A 19616-nucleotide genomic window follows, 5' to 3' on the forward strand; every position below is an offset into this window, starting at 1 on the left:
CTATGTGCAATACCCCCCCCCCCCCCCCCCATGTGCAATTAAGAGTCTTTTGCTGTAAATAGTATTGTTATTGCTCTTTTAATTCTTATTTATATTGTGTATTTATATTGTGTATATAGTGTAAATTATTTATCCATTTTTTATCCAGTGTCTTGCTATCCCTTTCTGCTGTTACACTGGGAATTTCCCCACTGCGGGACTAATAAAGGACTATCTTATCTTATCTAAAAGAAGATGTAAAAGAAGAGGTAGGGGACATTTCTATTGGGCAACCCTACATTTTGACTTCAAGGGCCTGTGAAAATGTCCATGCTTGTCATGTTCAGGGTTTCAGAGCATGCTGCACCCACAGTCCATACACTGGAAAAACAGTTATTTAAATATACCCATCCACATTTCCAGTCATTTCAGCTCCGTCCATTCACACTGATTACACCATTACATGGAGTGTCAGCCTGGCCACAAACCCAGGCAGGCAAAAGACACTCAGAAGTCAGCTTTCTATTGATTTACTCATATTAGTCTTAAATGGGCAGTAACACAAAAATGTTACGTAAACCCACACAAGCACAAGAGAAAATGCAGAAGAGTGTCCTTTCACGGTCTCCAGCTGAGCGATCCAGCCTTTAAGGGTTGTGAAAATGGTTGATTCGGTCTAGGGTTTCACAGCTCAAAGGATGCATGTTTTCCTACACGCTCTGAGCCTCGTGTAGGACAATGGCAGATATAAGAGTGAGTGAGTGAGCGAGTGAGCGAGCGAGTCTCCTCCACCTCGTAGTAGCCGTCCCTCCACACGAGGGCCACGTGCGAGGAGAAATGCTTGCAAACACATGTAACCGACCAATCAGGGGCCGGTCGGAAGCTGGTTGGCTGTACCGAGGACCAAAGAGCGCGCCCGCTTGGGCGGCGCGGCCAATCAGCGCTTGGCATAGCTCGCACCCCAGCGGAGCACGTGTAGAGACACACATATTCTTCATGCTCGTGAGGCGCTTGAAGACAGAGAAAGAGGAGGAGAGGAGAGCAGAGGAGAGGAGAGGAAGATCCCGAGAGGCGACTCCAGTCGGCGTTGAAGTAAAAAGGGACCGGTTGGTTTTCGCAGCAAAGCGGCCAGGTTTGATTTCGACGGGCGACACCAAAAACACCGGAAATACCCTCACAGTGTTTACCGGGCTGTGGTGTTGTCGTCCCACCGTACGACCCCTCAACTAGGTAAGCGAGCATGTTTCAGCCGCACGGTTTTCTCCTGCAGGGCTCATATTTGGTCGTCTTCTCTATATTCTCTACATTCTCTCCTCTCTTATCAACAACATGGGCGCTGAGCCGGTGTATTACAGCTGGTAAAGACGTTAGCTAGCTACCTTCACCGTTCTGGCAGTACGGAGCAGGACCACCATCATGGAGCAGGCAGACAGGCAGGCAGGCAGGCAGGCAGGCGCCTCTGCTTGCCTTCAGCTTCTCTTCTCCAGAGGCATTTACGGTTAATATGGAGCTTAACCTGCACTTCTTTTCTCCTGGCCTGTTCAGACCCACACACACCCCACACATGGGGGCTCTTCTGACTGATCCCCTTGTACTTCCTAAAGTAGCCCATAGGAATATGCCTAGTGTTAAAGATCTCATATGTCTAATGGTTTTGCTGTCTCTCTCTCTGCTGTGGTTTCCTACAGAGTTTTCTTTAGTATTTTTTTGTATTCACCTTTTCGCCTTTCTCTCGTGTTGTTTCTTCAGCCCTGGTTTCCCCTCTAAATCTGTGCAGTTCGTGATTGATCTCTTTGGTGACCTATGGCCTGTTGTACGGTGTGTGCTGTTCTGCTGTCAGTAAACCGCCTAAAACACAACTTTGTATGCTTTTCATAATGTGTCTGAATGGAGGCAGGCGTAGCTGGAAAAAGCAGTGTTCATGAAGGACCAGAAATCCCTTTCTTGGCACCCTTTCCTTGTTTTCTGAGCCACAGTTAACTTTTGCTTACTTTCTCCTGTCTTCCAGGGGTCGATAAAGAAAGCCTTCCTTTCCTGTACACCCCCCAACCCCCCCGCCCCTCCACAAACACACACACCCCTTCGCTCTGTCAGCCTATTCTCACTCATCTGCCTGAATCATTACCCTCGAGTCGACCAAAGACTAACCCGCCTTATCACCCTCTTATCTGTGTTACTGTGCCTTCAGGGATGCAGTCGCTCGGCAGTTGCTCAGAATGGCCGTCTAAAGGCTCCCTGTCCTCCATCACACGCTGCCTGTTCAGTGAGGGTGATCAGACAGAGGATGAAGTCTCGACCGCGGCCTCTTTAGAGGGAGACGTTGCGGCCGGTATGGGCAAGACCAGCCCCGAGCCCTTTGCCACGGAGCGCCCTCTGAGACCCGAAGCACATTCAGTCTGTGGAGATCAGCAAGCCTGCGGCAGAACCCCAGCATGTGGCGATCTGACGTCTGTATCGTCTACTAGGGCTCTGACAGAGGGAGACCTGGCCTTTTCTCGCAAGGTGAGTTACCCTCCTATTTAAGTTATAGGAACCAGTCTACTATGTATTTTTTTTACTTTGTAGACAACTAAAACTGATCTTGAAAAATGTCATAAAAGGGAATTGAATAATACATAAAAGGGCCCTGAGGAAACAACAACAAAAAAAAAAACAGCGTGTGCGTGACATTTATGAATTTATTAAGAAAAGATAAGTGTTTGCACCCTTCCTTTCAGTAGGTGGTATATACCTCCCTTTACAGCATTAACTGTTGCAGTTGTAGTTGTTACTGTCTCACAACAGCCTGGACAGGTTGTGAGCTCAAGGACATTTGTAGACCTTTAAGCATGAACTGTGTGTTTTTTAGCCACTGTGAGATACACATGCTTGTGTGCTTTGTGGTGTTGTCTTGTTGCACCATCCAACTGTGGACCTTAAAGTTTCAGGTCACACACACACACACAGCCTGACAAGATTATTTGATACAAATCATCCAGGAAGTGGCAAGTGTTCATCAGAAAAGCACCGGGCAAGAACGAAAACCCATGGCAGAATAGCACAGTGAAAACAAAACAAAATTAACAAAAAAAGAGCATAAAGTTGACCAAGAAACACCTAGATGATCCTCCTGAATTTTTGAGTTCTGCATTATTGAGATAGGAGTCTGAAGTGGAACGTTTTGGATCGCATTATGTTTGGCGAAAACCTCGCGTTGCTTTTCAGAGGAAGAACCTGACAGAACCTGATCAGCTGTGAAGCATGGTGGTGGTGGTAGCGTGATGGTTAGGAGATGCAGCATCAGGACCTGGACACCTTGAAGGATGCTTTCAGAAAAAAATTCAAGAGAATTCCAGGTCATCTGCCCATGTGCAGTGGAGCAAGTCTACCTCATAATGGTTAAAAAATAAGAAAATAGAGGGTCCGACTGGCTCAGCAGACGAAGATGGTGAATAGATGGTGCTCTCTCCCCTCATCACTCTCACTGTGATGCTAGCCCAGGCATTTGTTGTTTCAGAGCTGGGGAGCAGGTGTTCGTTGGCTGACTAGTGATGCTGTACCGGTGGCATGTGCTTGTTCTCACCCTCCTAGTGTTGTGGGAGCATTGGTAGTGATGTGGGGGGGGAATCTTGAATGCCACAGAGTGCATTTGGTTGCATTTATTGCTGCTAAGGGGGTGTAACTGGTCATAGAAAGGAAGGGGGCAATCATTTCTTCACAAATGAAAATTGTGTGGAGAATATCTTCATAATAATTAAAAAAATATGTTGATCATCTTTTTCTTTCTTTTTTTTTTTAAAACATAAACTAGGTCAGGGAATATTGGTGCATGTGATGGATCCTGAAAGCTTTTTATAGCTTTCTTATCAGCAGCTTATCATGCAAGCCATGTCTCTGTCTCCTGCTTTCAGTGTGCAGAGCTGCAAGGTTACATTAGGCCCCTGTTGGAGCTGCTGAACGGATTGAAAACAGGGAGGTTTGACAGAGGTAAGTGTCTGTGTGCATGAAAGGCTCTGTGTTTGCCACCATCTAAAACAGGGGTGGGCAGTTCCGTTTGCGGAGGGTCGGATTCCTGCACGGTTATGTGCCTTATTCACACTCGCCTGTTAATAGCCAGGTTTATTAGGTCTGTCAGAGCAGGGAAAACGGTTAACTGTGCTGGACTCCGACCCCAGTTGCCCACCCCTGATCTGTCATCTACACTGGTTGTCAAAAAGAATAGCTCAGACGTGCTTTGAGGGGATCAATCCCTTCTTTTTTGGTGAAGCACCACAAAACGTGACCTGATGATGCCAGATACCACATCAAATGATTGTGTGGGTTGAGGTGTGATGTGAGTGTGGTGTTGATGTTACCGGACATCAACAATATTAAGAATATTGTGTTTGGTAATGTGTGGAGAAGACATTTCCCAACACGGTAGGAGGCAATAGGGGCAGTTGATGTTAAGAGGACATTAAGAAAACCTGACAGGCAGTGTCAGGCTGTCATGAAGGCCAGAAAAGAAGTATTTTGGTCTGCATTAATGATCGTTATAAAAAAACAGCAATTCCACCAGGCTGCTTGTGTATACGCTAAAAAGTACTAAGATGATGTGTGTCTGATTGACAGGTCTGAGCACATTCCAGCAAAGCGTTGCCATGGACAGGTTGCAGAGGATAGTTGGGATCTTGCAAAAACCTCAGCTGGGGTATGTTGTGTTATTAGTGTTTGGACATTCTTTCAAACTGTACTCTTTCTTAGTACTTTAAGCTTACACGACAGCTGCTGAAGACCACCCTCCAATCCCCGCTCTCTCCACAGAGAGAAGTACATGCGCACGCTTCTGCAGGTGGAGATGATGTTGAAAGTGTGGTTTCCCCAGGTGTCACCTTGTCAGACTAATTCCACTTCACTGCCCCAAGACTCCGCTGCCAGCCCTCCACCACGCTGGCATCAGAACCATCTGCCTATGAAGGTAAAGTCCAGTTTAAACATTGGAGATGTTGATGATGAACTGACTAACAAACTGTGCAAAGGTCACAAATGAAGAGAGGTGGGCAGATACTAGCATACACAGTTCTCAGCTGGTGGCGTTATAATACTAATACTTTAATACTGAGTATTTTCACAGTACTTTTCCTTCTGCTCTAGTATATTACATATTTGCATTGGTGTAGAATAAGCATTTGCACTTCTTCTGCCTCACTTTAGAGGTTTGTCATTGTATTTGAAATCAAAATGAATTGAAAAACATTGGTTTCTATGTAGAAAATTGCGGGAATCAACAAGTTGCTGACCTAGTTCTTTTGTACTAATGAAGTTGGTTTATGGTACTCAAATTTCTAATCCTGGTGCTGCATTCACAGTAGACCCAATTTTCCATAGCCCAACCCTCTCTCTCTCCCTGTCACATGTAATCCAACCCTCTCCCCCCCCCTCATCTGTAATGCTCCTGACACTGGGAAGGAGACTTGCCTCCTCTGACACATGCACAACCAGCCACCGCCTCTTTTTAAACTGCTGCCGAGATATCATCGCCGGGCAACCAACATGCTCCGAGGAGGGCAAGGGTACCTAACTCTAAGGCATTGGCTATAAAACACACACACATCATTACATTAAAGTAGAATACAGCACCAGGATTAGAAATCTGAGGACCATAAACCAACTTCATTAGTACAAAAGAACTAGGTTGGCAAAACTGAGAATTGAAGTACTGAGAACCTTCAGCAAAACTTGTTGATGTGGGGAGAGCGAGCGAGAGAAAGCAAGGACAATTGTGCGCTCTCTGGCTCCGGCTGCTGTTGGGCAAGCAACATGACCCGAAATTCAAACCACCAATCCTCCGCTTATAGTCTGCTGGACCCTTCCGAGCCCGTGGTGGAGCGCTTTTTGGTGCTGTACAAAAAAGGGGTTTTATAAAGACGCATATGCCTAGTCCTAGTTTTAACACCAAATGTCCTGTAATGTTGAAGTATTTGAATGTGAGTTGCTTCACTCCCCTTAGTCAGCCAGCACAGAGAGCCTAATGGACCCTCCTGGTTCAGGAGGGTGCCTAGTAAATTCTCCTGGCTGTCCGCAGAGTAGATGATTTACTTGGACATGCTTGGAATGTAATCTCGGTCTAGAAGGAGCCAGCTTCAACTTGATGGTGGGACACAGTTCATCTGACTCGCCTAACTGCCTGTTGGGACAAACTTCTGTGCAAAACTGGTGGAGCTATTCGTTGGCAATTGAAGTCCCTGTAGTTACTGAATAATACGCCTTAGTGAGTAATAAGCCTTTGAGTGTTGGGGTTATGGGGTTGAACCCTATAACTCTGGAAGAGTCCGAAGCAGAATGTTTGTGTCTCGCCTATCACTGGGTATAGGTCATGCATGTTTTGCATGTTCAAACCAAACAAAGCCATTTCTGTGTGTTCAAAGTACCAGATCTGCGGTGACGACATGCAAAACACATTATTTACACAAGAATGGGTCCTTCTGAAATACTGAAATGCTGCTATAGGAGGGAGTCGGCTGAGGTTTTTGTGTAGAGAACTCAAATAATTAGCCAATTAGCATCATGTAAACCACATTTCTGAATGCCTTAATTAACCCTTACACAGACTCTGGGCCAGATATATAAAATAAGACAGAAGGGGGGGGGGGGGGGGTTCCTATTGTATCAAAATGCTCAGAGGAATGCTCTGGACTGTGGAGCAAAGAAAGAGGGCGTCCTTTCTCTGTAACGACTGGGACATACTTATTGTTTATTGACATCATTTAAATCTCACTGAATGTTTTTAACTCCATGCTCTTTTTCAGAAACGTCGATTAAGTTGGTCCGACTCCGAGACGCTCCCTCCAACCTGCAAACAGACTCGAGAAATAGAGCCAGAACAGAGTCCCACTCTGACCAGTTCAGAGCTCACCTGTCCAGATGCCACCGCCAGTGCACACACGAAAGACCCAGATGCGGTTTTTAGACACCAAGGACAAGTGATGTCAGAATCTGAAGGTATCCTCAACCCAGAAACAAGCAGCCACAGTCAGTCAGGTAACCTGTTTTCTTCACGTATGATCGATGCAGCTAGAAGGAGGAGTGATGCCTCCACACAGTTGTAATACCTCCTCTCTCCACAGGTGGGAGCTGCTCAGACACACAGGACTGTTCTGTGTCCTCCACCACCCCAACTTCAGACCCGTGCCAGGTGACTGGAAAAAGAGAGGCGGTGTTTACCCTCCGCACACTTGAGTGGGTTCAAGATGTGAATGGGGAGAGCCCAAAAAAGAGAGCTGGTAGGAAATCCTGTTTGACAGAAAAGCAAAGCACATAGCAGTAAGCAGATCCCTTTTCATTAAAAGGAAGGAATTCTTTAATTCGCTGATCTTGGGAACGCCTCACGATTCCTGTGAAACGACTGTGACGAATGACACAACTGCAACAGGTGTTTATTAGGTGACCTAAGTCAGTACAATCACCTACGGTTTTGTCATATATAGCAGAATAGGGCATTTTTTATTTAAAAAGTCCAATCCTTGCTAATTATCCCTGAAAGGCTCCAATGAATGGTGTACAGAGAAGGGGCTGAACTTCACGTCAACATCTGCACAACATCTTAAGCCACGGAATGAGTCGCTGAAGCACCCTGAAGCTTCTGGAACACTCTGCTGGTAAACGCTGACCTGCCCTAGTTTACACACTTCTGCCGCCATGGCGAACCGGCAGTCTACAGCACTGTTGCACTCTTAAGATCACACACCACCTTAACCACCTTCCTCCTGAATTGTAAGCAACCGTGCTGAACGCAAACCGAATGGACAGGACTTGTAAAGCAAGCGTAGAGCTTGTTCAAAGGTAAAAACATCGATTTAACGACGTTTCTATTTTTACTTTGATCATTACTTGAAGACGCTGGACTCACTGAAAGCCTTAAGATGATCCCGAAGAGCCAGTATGTCATTACTGTGCAGATTCCTTCGCCGTAACTTGACGTTGTGTATTTATTTAGTGGCAAAGAGCGTCATCTCTGTTAGTTTGAAAGGTGTGACGGGTGACTTGTGAATTGCTTTTGTTAAATGTGAAACACGGAGGACATCATGGGAAAACAGTTTCAGTTTCATTGCCAAATACAACTTGCACATGTATAGAGTACCATTGCATTTTTTTTTAAATAGGAGGTTGTACTATTTATTTGCTCAGTTAACTGTGTTTGTTTGTTTTTTTTTTTCTCTCCACAAATCCGAGACAGTTTAGCTGGACACAAGTAGTTATTATAGTTGCCTTTTGGGTGAATGATATTTTTTTTTTTTATATACATAACCTGTATTGCTTTTGTTATCTGATAGGATTGACTATTAATTCATGCAGGAAACTTGATACAAATGGAAATCTTTTTCTCTCATTCTGGACTGATTTCACATTCGGCAGCATGCTCTCAAACGGTGCCTTTCAGAAGAACCCCCTTAAGCCATTAGGTTTGTCTGGACTGAAAATGACCCTTATTGCAAACAAGTGGGAATTCTTTATTTCTCAACAAAACGCTGCTTGCACAGGTACTCAGTTCCTCCAGACCAGCAGTCGGTAGAACCTCGACAATTTTAAGTCTGTTGAGATGTGTTTCTACCATCATTCTCACCCTCTCTTTGGGCAGATTGGCTATGGGTTGTTTAGGTTGATTGGATGACGCCATTTTGACAGTGCCACCTAATCTCGACTGCATTGAGATCTGGACATGAACTGGGCCATGCACCTTTTTGGTGGTTGGTCTAATGAGGGCGATCTGTCTTTTGTCTGTGTTTATTTATTTTCCCCAGCAAACGCCATTTATTTTGTTTTGCCAGTCAGCAATTCACAATTCCATGACCTGACCAAATGTCATAACCTGATGACTTTTAAGGGGGTTGAACGCAAGGCACTGTACACTGCGCAAAAAAAGAGCATGGTTTTAAGACTGTTGAGGTTCGTTTCGGAGGGATTCTGCATTTATCGATATTTACCTGAATTCCTTGCTTTGTTTACTAACATGAACTCTGCCCATAGATTGTGACTCAGGATTAAGCATTAAGGATTAGCGATGTTACGACAGGTTGCATCAGTTAAGGGACATTTTTAACACCCGTAGGAGACCTATGAGAACAGGTTCAGGTAGATGCTGAACGTTGCCTTCATGTGAGCATGACGTTGATGGTTTGGAAGGACGTGAAGTAGCACATAGACACTTCTTGAAGTAGCAATATTAACAGGGGAATGTGACGTTACCAGGTAGCGGGCAAATGTCTACAGAATTTGGAACCTCTGCTTAGTTTAATGACTTTGCAAATGGCTCATTGGATCCCCTTGTCAGTTAACAGGAGTGTGTATCTGTTAGATATTGGTCTCAGGTATTGTATCAAGCAGATGTTGTTTCCCCATTTTTGATTTCGAGACACCTCTGGCATGTACGGTACTCGATCCCATTCTTGTTGTAATCTTTAAGATTTTCTAACTTCTTCCTCTGTAAGTTATTTCTTTCATTGTATTGGAATTGCTTTTGATGGCTGTTTAACAAAAATCTGTTTTCATATGATTAAATGTTTACTTGTTTTTGAAGTGTGTGTGTGTGCTCTCTCTTAAATTACAGTGCACCGGTTTTTTTTTTTTGTTTGTTTTTTTTAAACCCAGTATTCCTCCAATTTAGTCATGTATAATACTATCTTTTGCCCACAGTAGCGATCGCACTTATCCGACCTCCAGTGCATATTGGGTTTAGTAACAAAATGAAGAAACTTTCAGCTGTTTGCAATGAACCAATCAAACAGGAACAATTTAAATAACTCAACACAACTAATAGAACCAGTATGTTCTCCAAATTCAACACAAAATTACACTATTAATGACGACTGCAATTTTTACTAGTAATAATCTGGGCTGTACAGATGCCAAAAGCTATTCTGAATTCATATTGCAATGGTGACATATCCTTAATGTAATTCCAACTAGTCATGTGTTACTATTGATCACTTTCCCTCTTATCTATACTATTTACTACTAAAAAGCCCCAGTACAGTTGTCTACAATTATTTTACAAGTAGAAATGATCATTTTGGATATGCACACGGTCATTTCTGACTAGTAAAAATTGTAGTTTTGGATATTAATAATATTCCTCTTCTATGTGTACACTGAATTCTTGCTCTCTAAAGCTCTATTTTAGAGATCTGAAACGGCACGTTATGATAAGCATATTAGAACAAATCAAAACTAAATGAGAGCTATCTTACATTTGCAGTACTCAGAATTCATTTATGGGTTTGTGGACCTGGTAATTGGGGTTTTACTAGTCGGAATAGTGTAGATATCTGGAATACAGATATGAGAATGAGATTCAAGGTAAAGGTGCACGTATTTGTCACTGTACACTGTACAGCGAAATGTGTCATCCGCATTTAACCCATCTGGTAGTGAACACACACTCACACACACACACACACATGTGTTAGGGGCAGTGAGTACACACACACCCAGAGCGGTGGGCAGCCAACTCCAGCGCCCGGGGAGCAGAGAGGGTAAAGGGCCTTGCTCAAGGGCCCAACAGTGGCAGCTTGCCGAGCCCGGGAATCGAACCCACAACCCTGTTATCGATATCCCGGCGCTCTAACCGCTGAGCCACCACTGCCCAAACAGGTTTTCAGTCAAAACAGGTGGAAATATGGCTTGTAAAAATGACATGTCGTCCCGGCAGTACTCGTCAGAATGGCTTATAGACTATATGGACAAAAGTAATGGGACACCTGATTATTCATTGTTGTTACAAAACATAGATCATGCTTTTGTTGGAGTAACTGTCTCTATGTTGCCCAGAGAAGGCTTTCTACTACATAGTGGGGATTTGATGGCATTCAGTGACGGGTGCGTTAGTGAGGTCAGGATGTTAGATGATCACCACCCCAACTCATCCCAAAAGTACTGGATGGAGCACCATCCGTCATTCCAGAGAACAGAGAACACAGTTCCACTGCTCCACAGCTCAATGCTGAGGGAGGGGTGGGGGCTTTATACCCCTCTAGCCTGTTAGTCTGCTCCAGAACCTATTGGTGTGTATGAGCTTGCACTTGCACATCTGTGTCAGCAATGGGTGCAGCCTGAAGTAACGGAATTCATGCATGAGAAGGGGTGTCCTCAAACATTTGGACATGCAGCGTAGATCTATAGAGCTGATATTATTACTAGAAAAAATGTAATAGTTTTACTGTATTTCTTTAGTTTAGCCTCGTCCCCTAACAACTGAGTATATGGTAGCAGTGTTGGAGCAGGTCTAAAACATATAATTAATAATAAAATAAATATGAATAAATATTATAAATACAATATTAGTTTGATTTCCATATTAAAAAGAAATTACGCACTCCCGTGTGTTTTTTTTAAGTAAATAATTTCCAGTGCAGCTCCACACTCAGGCCGGACTGAGGGTAACCTTTGGATCCGGGCTGCCTCCTGCGCTTCAGCCCGACCAGCACAAGAGACGGAGTGGGAGCAGAGAGGGCCTGAAAATGGCGGCTGGAAGTGGAGCCGCAAGCGGCCAAAGTCGCGGCTCGGCCGCTGTACTGGAGTCAACCTTGGACCGTCGTTTTCAAGGAGTGACAAACACGATGGAATCGATTCAGGGACTGTCGACTTGGTGCATCGAGAACAAGAAACACCACAGCATCATCGTCCGCCACTGGATAAAGTGGCTGAGGAAATGTGAGTAGAAGAGCCGTCATCTAGCTGCCTGCAGCCGGAGACCAGCGAGCCAGCCGAGCTAGCCGAGCCAGCCGAGCTAGCTAGCTTCGCAGCCCGCCGAGAGCAGAGGCTGGGTTTTATTAGATAGGAGTTTAAACTGGTAACTTGGCTGCTAGAATTGTGAACTCTGTCTCTGTTGTTGGACTGGTCGGAGAACAGTGGTATAAGTTGCTGTTTAAGTTGGCTAGCGACTGAGCTAGCTAACAGGCTAACGCGTTTCTGTTTGTTGTAGCTAGCTATAGCTATAGCTAGCTACTCCGTTGCTACGTTAGCGCTCGCTAGCGCTAGCTAGCTAGCTATTTTCACTGGCCTGGTCTGCTCTCAGTTAAATGCTTACAGCTAGTTTTCTTTCACTGCTCATGGTTCTTTTAAGGAGTTAAATAGCTCCAGAGCTTTCACTGGTTATGTTTGCTTTGAGTGGTACGGAGTTATCCAACACGCTGGCTAGCTCAGGTATAGCTATAGCAGTAGCTAGCTAGCTAGCTAGCTAGCAGTGCGGGAAGCGGCAGCAGGTTGGAGGAGTGTGTGTGTGTGTGTGAGAGAGAGAGAGACTAAATGGTAAATGGTTCTCTGAGTTTGTTAGCAATAAAGGTCATTTATTACTCGCACAGAAGCGCTGCTTATATGTGTGTGTGTGTGTGTGTGTGTGTTTTGGAGTGTGAGGGACTTAAGGCAGTGTGGTCTGCTGCGCGGACAGACCCGGCTGTAGACTGGCGCTCTGCTGTCCATGAATACAGGATCTGACGCTGGTTTGAAAGGTGAAGTGAAAGTCCAGTTTTGCTTGACCGGCCAAATCATCACTAAACTGGACAGAAATGGAAGCATGTGCGCATTTCCTCTCTGTCCAACATATTGGTGCACATCTTTTAGGGGTGATTCTCCCATTTCTCCCGAGGAGAAATACCATGGCTTTCCACACAGGCTGTCTATGAGGCGTGTACTGTCAAAGGAGCCTGATGGCTCATTTGCCATATTCACTTAATTCTCTTCATTGTTTTATTGCTGTTATTTTTTTTATTTTTATTTTTTCCTGTTTTGCTTCGACCAGAGGAGGATGGGTTCCCCTGTTGAGTCTTGGTTCCTCTCAAGGTTTCTTCCTCTTGATCTGAGGGAGTTTCTCGCCACTGTCGCCACTGGCTTGCTCAAAAGAGGCTCAGGCTCGGACCCGGATCTCTGTAAAGCTGCTTTGTGAGGACATTCGCTGTGAAAAACGCATTATAAATACATTTGAATTGAGTTGAATTAAAAGGATGAATGTGCTGGACGGTTGAGCTGTCGAGCAGGTCAAGGCCTTTTCAGCTGAAAGAAGTGCAGATCAGTCTACAGGCGTATGCAAAAACGTTTCCCAGTTCATTCTCCCCTAGAGAACACACTTCTGCACGTTGTAATATACAGTTACTGATCATTGGTACAGCACAGTGTGGGGTGTACAAATAGTATGACTTATTTTTTTGTTAGTTTAAAAAATATTCTAAATATAACTGGTTGCAGAGGGGTAGAAAGTTTCCGATAAATTTCCAGTAAATTACCGCTAATTTTCCATGTGATTTTTGGCTTGGGAACTTATGAACTTTTGTAAATATTCCAAAATGTAAACTTTCCATAGAAATTTATTGGAATTAGTAGGGAATATTGGATCATTGAAAGGAACTATCATACACTGTCATCAGTGTACTGTTTTATTTGTCAACAACAGACATGAAGGCATAATAATACAAAAAAAATTACATTGGGAATAAGCATAAAATGGGATTGTTCTTAGCTAAAGGTGAGAAACTTATCTCGAAGAATATACAGACGCATTCCCATTTTATTCCCATTAACTCTCATAATTACCCATTAATTCCCATGGTAAATTTCCCAACTTGAAAAATTACTGGAATTTTGCAACCCTAAATATAACCCAAATGAAACATATACTCTAAAGTTTGCCTCTATTCTTCTTAAGAAAATGAATGATGCTTGTAGCTTAACTTGACTTGACTTAAACGTTTGCATATGACCATCTGACTTGGGGATGCACTGATACCAGATTTTCATGTGTCTTCCTATATGGAGTACTGATACCAATACTAATCCTTGACTTAAATACTTAAATGAAGCATATAAATCCTGATGGTTATAGTGTTCCACTTTTTATAGGTTGTGTATGTTTTTTTTTTTTTTTTTTTTTTTTTTTTTTTTTTTTATATCTGATCCCAAATAAGATATAATAAGCTTGAAACAGCGTTTACTGGTTGAAGAACTGCACATTTGAAAAGTTTCAGAGCTATAAAGAATGTGTACACAATGCCATAATGCATAAACACATGCAAACAGAGAAGCATAATCTTGCTAACTTTGACCAAAGAGATTCTGAATTGGTTGTTTAAAATTCATATTTCAGAACGGTGGAAAAAATGGCAAACTTTTAAACTTAAAAAAAAAAAACCTAGAAGAAACAAGAAGTGCTGGGAATGTAAAAGTGCCATCTGTTGAATGGCAATTACTAGTTATGACTGGCTTTTAATTGTTGTTAAGCATTTGGTTATGTAACAAAGTATGTTAAACATTATGTATAACATCAAGTGATGAGCTTCCTGGTATCTGTGCTCTCTATTGCCAATACGGTGCGGCCCTAGTCTGACCCATTCTCTAGTTCTGATGGTGCGTTGTTAGTGCTTATCTTTAAACATTACACTTGATGCAAAAAAGTAAAACTAGTAGTCATGTGCAGGTTTACCATAGCAGTTTTGTGTGCAGAACCTTTTTATTGCTCAGTGGTTGGTTGGTGTTGGTGATTTCCAAAGTAAAACTTGTTCATGTGAGCAACAAACAAAACCGTAATGTTTGAGTGAAAAGAGGAAGCCATTGGCTGGCTATTGGTTGTTTTGAGGTTTGAGAATTCAGTGACCGAGGGAAAATTTTTAGATAAAAAGAAAAATGGTAGTCCTGACAGAAATCTGCGGCATTGCCCGCTTTAAAATAATAATTTCTTGCCTTCCACAGACGTATTATGCAGATTTTTCCTTTCCAGCATCCAGAGAATTCGATCCTTCCTCTCTAAAGAGGCCACCCAGGTGCTCGTTCAGTCTCTTGTCATTTCAAGACTTGACTACTGCAACTCCCTTCCGGCTGCTTTTCCTTTGAGCACCATCAGGCCCCTGCAGCTAATCCAGAATGCAGCTACATGTGTTTTTTTTATGTTTCTAAATTCAGCCATGTAACTCCTCTGCTGCATTCTCTTCACTGACTTCCTGTAGCTGCTGCCCGCATCAGATTCAAAACCCTGATTCTGGCCTACAAAGCCAAGAATGGAACGGCTCCTCCGTACTTGATGGTAATGGTCAAAAGCCGATCAGTACAAAGCGCCCTTAGAGCTTCAAGTACGGCTCGGCTTGACCTGCCGTCCCTTAGGATTCACAGAAGACAAGCATCCAGGCTTTTTTTTCTGTCCTGGCCCCGAAGTGGTGCTCGCTGTCTTCAAACACTGACTGAAGACCTATCTCTTCCTAGAGTACTTGGGCATAGAATAATGTTGAGTATTACCGTCTCCATGTTGATTTGTGTTTAGTAGTGTCTAAGCTCAGACTGTTCTAGGCTACCTGTTTGTTAAAGGGCTGCTGTGCAACAGTGGGGATTTGTCTTTTTCACTGTTTGTGTTAGTTTTATGTACACCGTTTCATTGCATACGTCAGTTTTTTAATATTATAAAAATATATTATAAAAACTCACATTTATAAAATGTTTGTGTAAAACAAATCCATGACCAAGCTAAGGCTATCCATTTTAAGCTTAAAAAATATATATATTTTGGGACGAGTGATCCTACACAAGCGAGTGGTATGAGTGGATCAGACACAGCAAGACTCGGCTACATAGTTTGTCTGCCCTGTAGATGTAAAGTCGTCTGTTGCTTCCCAGTTTGTGATGGTCATCCTCTGGTCATTCGTCAGTGCTTACCGGATGCTACCTCAGTTCACGCAGCTATATGCGAGGCCCCTCGATCACAGGACCATGCAGTTAGTTATAGATGGAACTATGGAGCTGGCGCATGGCTGTAGAGGGGAGGAAGCAGCTTATTCTATGTTGTGGTGAAAATGAACAACAGGCTGAACCACAGCCGTTTTATTCATTTCCCTACCAGACACGATAGGGAGGAGCTAGTGCTGTCATGAGTACAGATACAGTACACAAGGTCTGAGGAGTAAGATGTGTGGTAAAGTCCTGCATTTCTGTGCAGTCCTTTTGCAGTGCTTCAGACTAACAAGCCATCCTATACGCGTCTTGAAACTTTGTCAGGCATTATTATTATTAATTTTACAGTTCAGCCATAACATTTCTTTCTGGTGTTTCTGCACTCCATTATTTTCAGCTCCACTCACCATTTTAGGAGCACAGCAGATAATGACGTACTGTAGCCCATATGATTCACCGCATACTTGGCCTTCTTTATCTCAGTACTTCAGTGGTCAGGACCACACAGGACTGACCATCACAGAGCAGATAGTATTTGGGTGGTGGGTCATTCTCGGCATTGCAGTGACACTGACATTGTGGTAGTGTCTGTTGCGCTGGGATGAGTGGATCAGACAGCAGTGCTGCTGGAGTTTTTAAACGCTGTCCACCCACTGTCCACTCTATTAGACACTCCTACCTTGTTGGTCCACCTTGTGGATGTAAAGTCAGAGACAGAAGCTCATCTTTGTCCTCTTCTGGAGATGAAGATGATCATCCTTATGTCCTTCATCAGTGGTCATAGGACTCTGCTCACCGTATGCTGTTGGCTGGATATTTTTGGTTGGGGGGGCTGTTCTTACTCCAGCAGCTGCACTGCTGTGTCTGATCCACTCGTACCAGCTCAGCACACCCTAATACCACCACCACCACCATGTCAGTTAGTGTCACTGCAGTGCTGAGAATGAACCACCACCCAAATAATACCTGCTCTGTGGTGGTCCGTTCAGTGTTTTTGGGGGTCATTGTTTTTTATTATGAAAAGTACTTCGCTTCGGAATCAACCATATTCAGAACACCATCGAACTCTGAGCACCAGCTGAGTGTCTGTGAATTCTAGTGTAGACCCACACTGTTCAGCCCAGTGCGGTTAGCGGTTTGCTAGTTCTGCTAATACTTACTGTACTGGGTTGAATGATGTAATCTAGGAAGGAGTATCCAGTTAGTGGTGTTAAGTTTTTACTCTGCCTCTCCCATTAGACATGTTAGTTTATACAAGTAAAAAAAAAATAAAAAGCTGCACAGGGAGCGGATTTCTACACTGGCTTTATTTGGGTTCTGCAGCCATGAGTGGGGTCCATATAATCTAGAGGTTGAATGAGGAACTGCAGTGTCCTGTGACGGAGCACCCTCCTGCAGCGCTGCAGCAACCCGTGAATTTAGGATCATTTGATCTGAGCAGCTCTCAGAATTGGCTAAATTATCGACTGAAAGTTAGCCAGTGTGGAAACACAGCCGATCAATCCTTCTATCTCTAGTGAAAGGAGGCTAACAAAGTATGCAGAGAAACAGATGGACTGTAGTAGGACTGGGCGATATGGTAAAAAATACTATATAACGATAATTAAAGACATTTTCTTGATGCGTGATATTTATCATGATGCATGTAATCACAGACTAAATACATAAGTAGTGACAGCTTCTTATGACAGAACTACTATTCAGATCCTCTCCCGTACTGAATACAGTGATTTTTATATATATATATATATATATATATATATATATATATATATACATTTTTATATATATTTTTAATTCAACAGCTGCTGCACTTCATCTAATTAAACCAGTCTATTTACACTGTGTGTAATGAAACCTGCAGCTGATCAGTGTTTATTAAGCACTAACAGTATCCTTGATATATATAGAAAATAAATTTATCACTATGATAAAATATCGTCATATTGCCCAGCTCTAGACTGCAGTGTGTAATTATAGAACTACAAAGTGCTCCTATATGGTCAGTAGAGCTATATTATAAATAAATACTGTTGGGCCTATATATTTTATGGGACTAGTTAAGAACGAGTTAAGACTAGTTAAGAGCAACACAATTTTACTATATTTTCCTTTATAATGTTTATTTTCACTTTGTGAAGTTCAAATTAATGTGAGAGATTTTTTGTCAGCAAAGTCGTCTGCTATGGTCTGTTATCAGTTAATTCTTGTAACTTTATGTAAGAAGACCGCTCCACAGTTGGTTATTGATTACGTGTTGAATTGCATACATCTGTTCTATACAAATGTAGCAAATTAGGACTTCATCGTGAACTTGGAACAATTCTGCTAGTAGTGTGGCAAGCCTTTTTAGCCTAAAATGACACCAGCAGTACAAGATCTAACTAAGTACTGGATGTAGTTTTTACTTGTAGAAACTCTCATTTTGGATATCAGCTAGGGAACATGCCCTAGTAGTGTCAGATCTACAAATCTATAAAGCCATTCTGACATTCTGACCAGAACGACATATCCTTAATGTAATTTTGACTGGTCATATGTTACCATTGATTTACATAGAATTTCACACTCATTATTTTGGAGCACAAGACGTTGATTTCAGCAGCAAAAAATATTTAATAATATATTTGAAGCAGATATATATTTGTCGTATGTTAAATAACTTTAACATAGTTAAAGTTTTTTGTTTAATTATGTATCCTTTTAAGTATTTACTGCACCTTAGACAGTGTCATCGTAAGGCTGTAAAATATATTTTATTAGCTTTATTGATGTTTTTAAAGATTAATGTCAAGTAACAATCAGTAAATGTTTAAATTCTATTTCTGAGATATTTACATGGACGTTTAGTGGAAGTGAGCTCAGAGTACACAAAGCTTAACCGCAGCAGCAATTTTTCATACAAACCGTTGGTAATTATTAAGTCCAATATTTCATAACCTTTATTATTCATCAAAATGCACATTTCTTTAATATAAACACAGTTGATGAAGTTTTATAAAATTATACTTTTAACCTTGAAAATTATCCAATTCTTTAAATATTTTTGGTTTGTTTTTTTACACTATTGACTATTAATTGAAATATAAAATACAAGCCAGTAATACCTGTGATGTAGTCATAATTTGTGTGCTAAACAAATATATTACTAGTGTGCCATGTACTGTAGCACCTGTGCTGTGTCTCATAGTCTTTTGGTTTAACTCTTAACAAATTCTTGCATCCAAAATGCATGGTTTGAAACCATAATCTCTTGCGTTTTCAAAACGTAGTGACAAATTCCTTAAATTAAAAGTTAAAACATCTAAAAAGATCAGCCTACAGGTGGACATATGGGAAGCTATATCTGATTACGCACTATAAATCATTTAAGCTCAAATATGGTTGTATGCATAATTTGTATGTGAGCCTATTTGGTGCATTTGCTCAACCAGGCAAAACCTGAATTGTAGAAATGTCAAATTCTATTTTATCATATCTAAACCAATAGATTTTTAAAGCACATTACAACTAGTCAAAATGAGGTTTTGAATTATTATTAATATTTGTACTAGTCAGAATTCATTTGTGGATATGTGGACCTGGACTTTTTTTCCGTCAGAATTACAATGTAGTAAAAGTGTAAGTGTAGACATGGACAACTGGAGTTTTTACTAGTGAAAATATAGTAATTACATAGGAGTGACATTTGACCAGTCAAAATTACATTAAGGAAAAGTCATCCTGGTAACATGACTAGTCAGAATGGCTTTAAGGAAGTGTAGGCATGTGTCACTTGCACAGATTTGATAACTCATATCTTTGAGTTTTTATAAATAATGCAGCTGCCCCTTTCCCATATTTAGTGATTTAGAATAAATTAGAGTAAATTCATTGCAATGTAGGTAATATTCTGCAGATTACTTCAAAATGTTTGTAGTTAAAGCACTCTCTGTTTTTAGCATGTGCATGATGACACATTCAATGACCTTGTC

General features: G+C 42.1%; 2 protein-coding genes across 4 annotated transcripts in view; both read left to right on the plus strand.

Annotated features, from left to right (window-relative positions):
• Window positions 1-944: 944 nt before the first annotated feature.
• On the plus strand, window positions 945-9490 carry ciarta (circadian associated repressor of transcription a). The gene is made up of 7 exons (XM_072674672.1): window positions 945-1209; window positions 2168-2481; window positions 3870-3945; window positions 4570-4648; window positions 4762-4915; window positions 6747-6978; window positions 7065-9490. Exons 2-7 carry the CDS (start codon window positions 2170-2172, stop codon window positions 7256-7258), a joined length of 1047 nt encoding a protein of 348 aa, XP_072530773.1. The 5' UTR covers window positions 945-1209; window positions 2168-2169; the 3' UTR covers window positions 7259-9490.
• Window positions 9491-11428: 1938 nt separating this feature from the next.
• The window catches only part of rprd2a (regulation of nuclear pre-mRNA domain containing 2a), a 37831-nt gene continuing 29643 nt past the window's right edge, over window positions 11429-19616 (plus strand). For all 3 annotated transcript variants that reach the window (XR_011979287.1, XR_011979286.1, XM_072675592.1), the window contains exon 1: window positions 11429-11646. Coding sequence is in view for 1 of the 3 variants with exons in the window: in XM_072675592.1 (XP_072531693.1) it covers window positions 11454-11646 (193 nt within the window). In the remaining 2 variants the exon portion in view is untranslated. The remainder of the gene's footprint in view (window positions 11647-19616) is intronic.

The sequence above is a fragment of the Salminus brasiliensis genome, chromosome 3 (assembly GCF_030463535.1).
Source record: "Salminus brasiliensis chromosome 3, fSalBra1.hap2, whole genome shotgun sequence".
In the NCBI taxonomy this organism is placed as follows: Eukaryota; Metazoa; Chordata; class Actinopteri; order Characiformes; family Bryconidae; genus Salminus; species Salminus brasiliensis.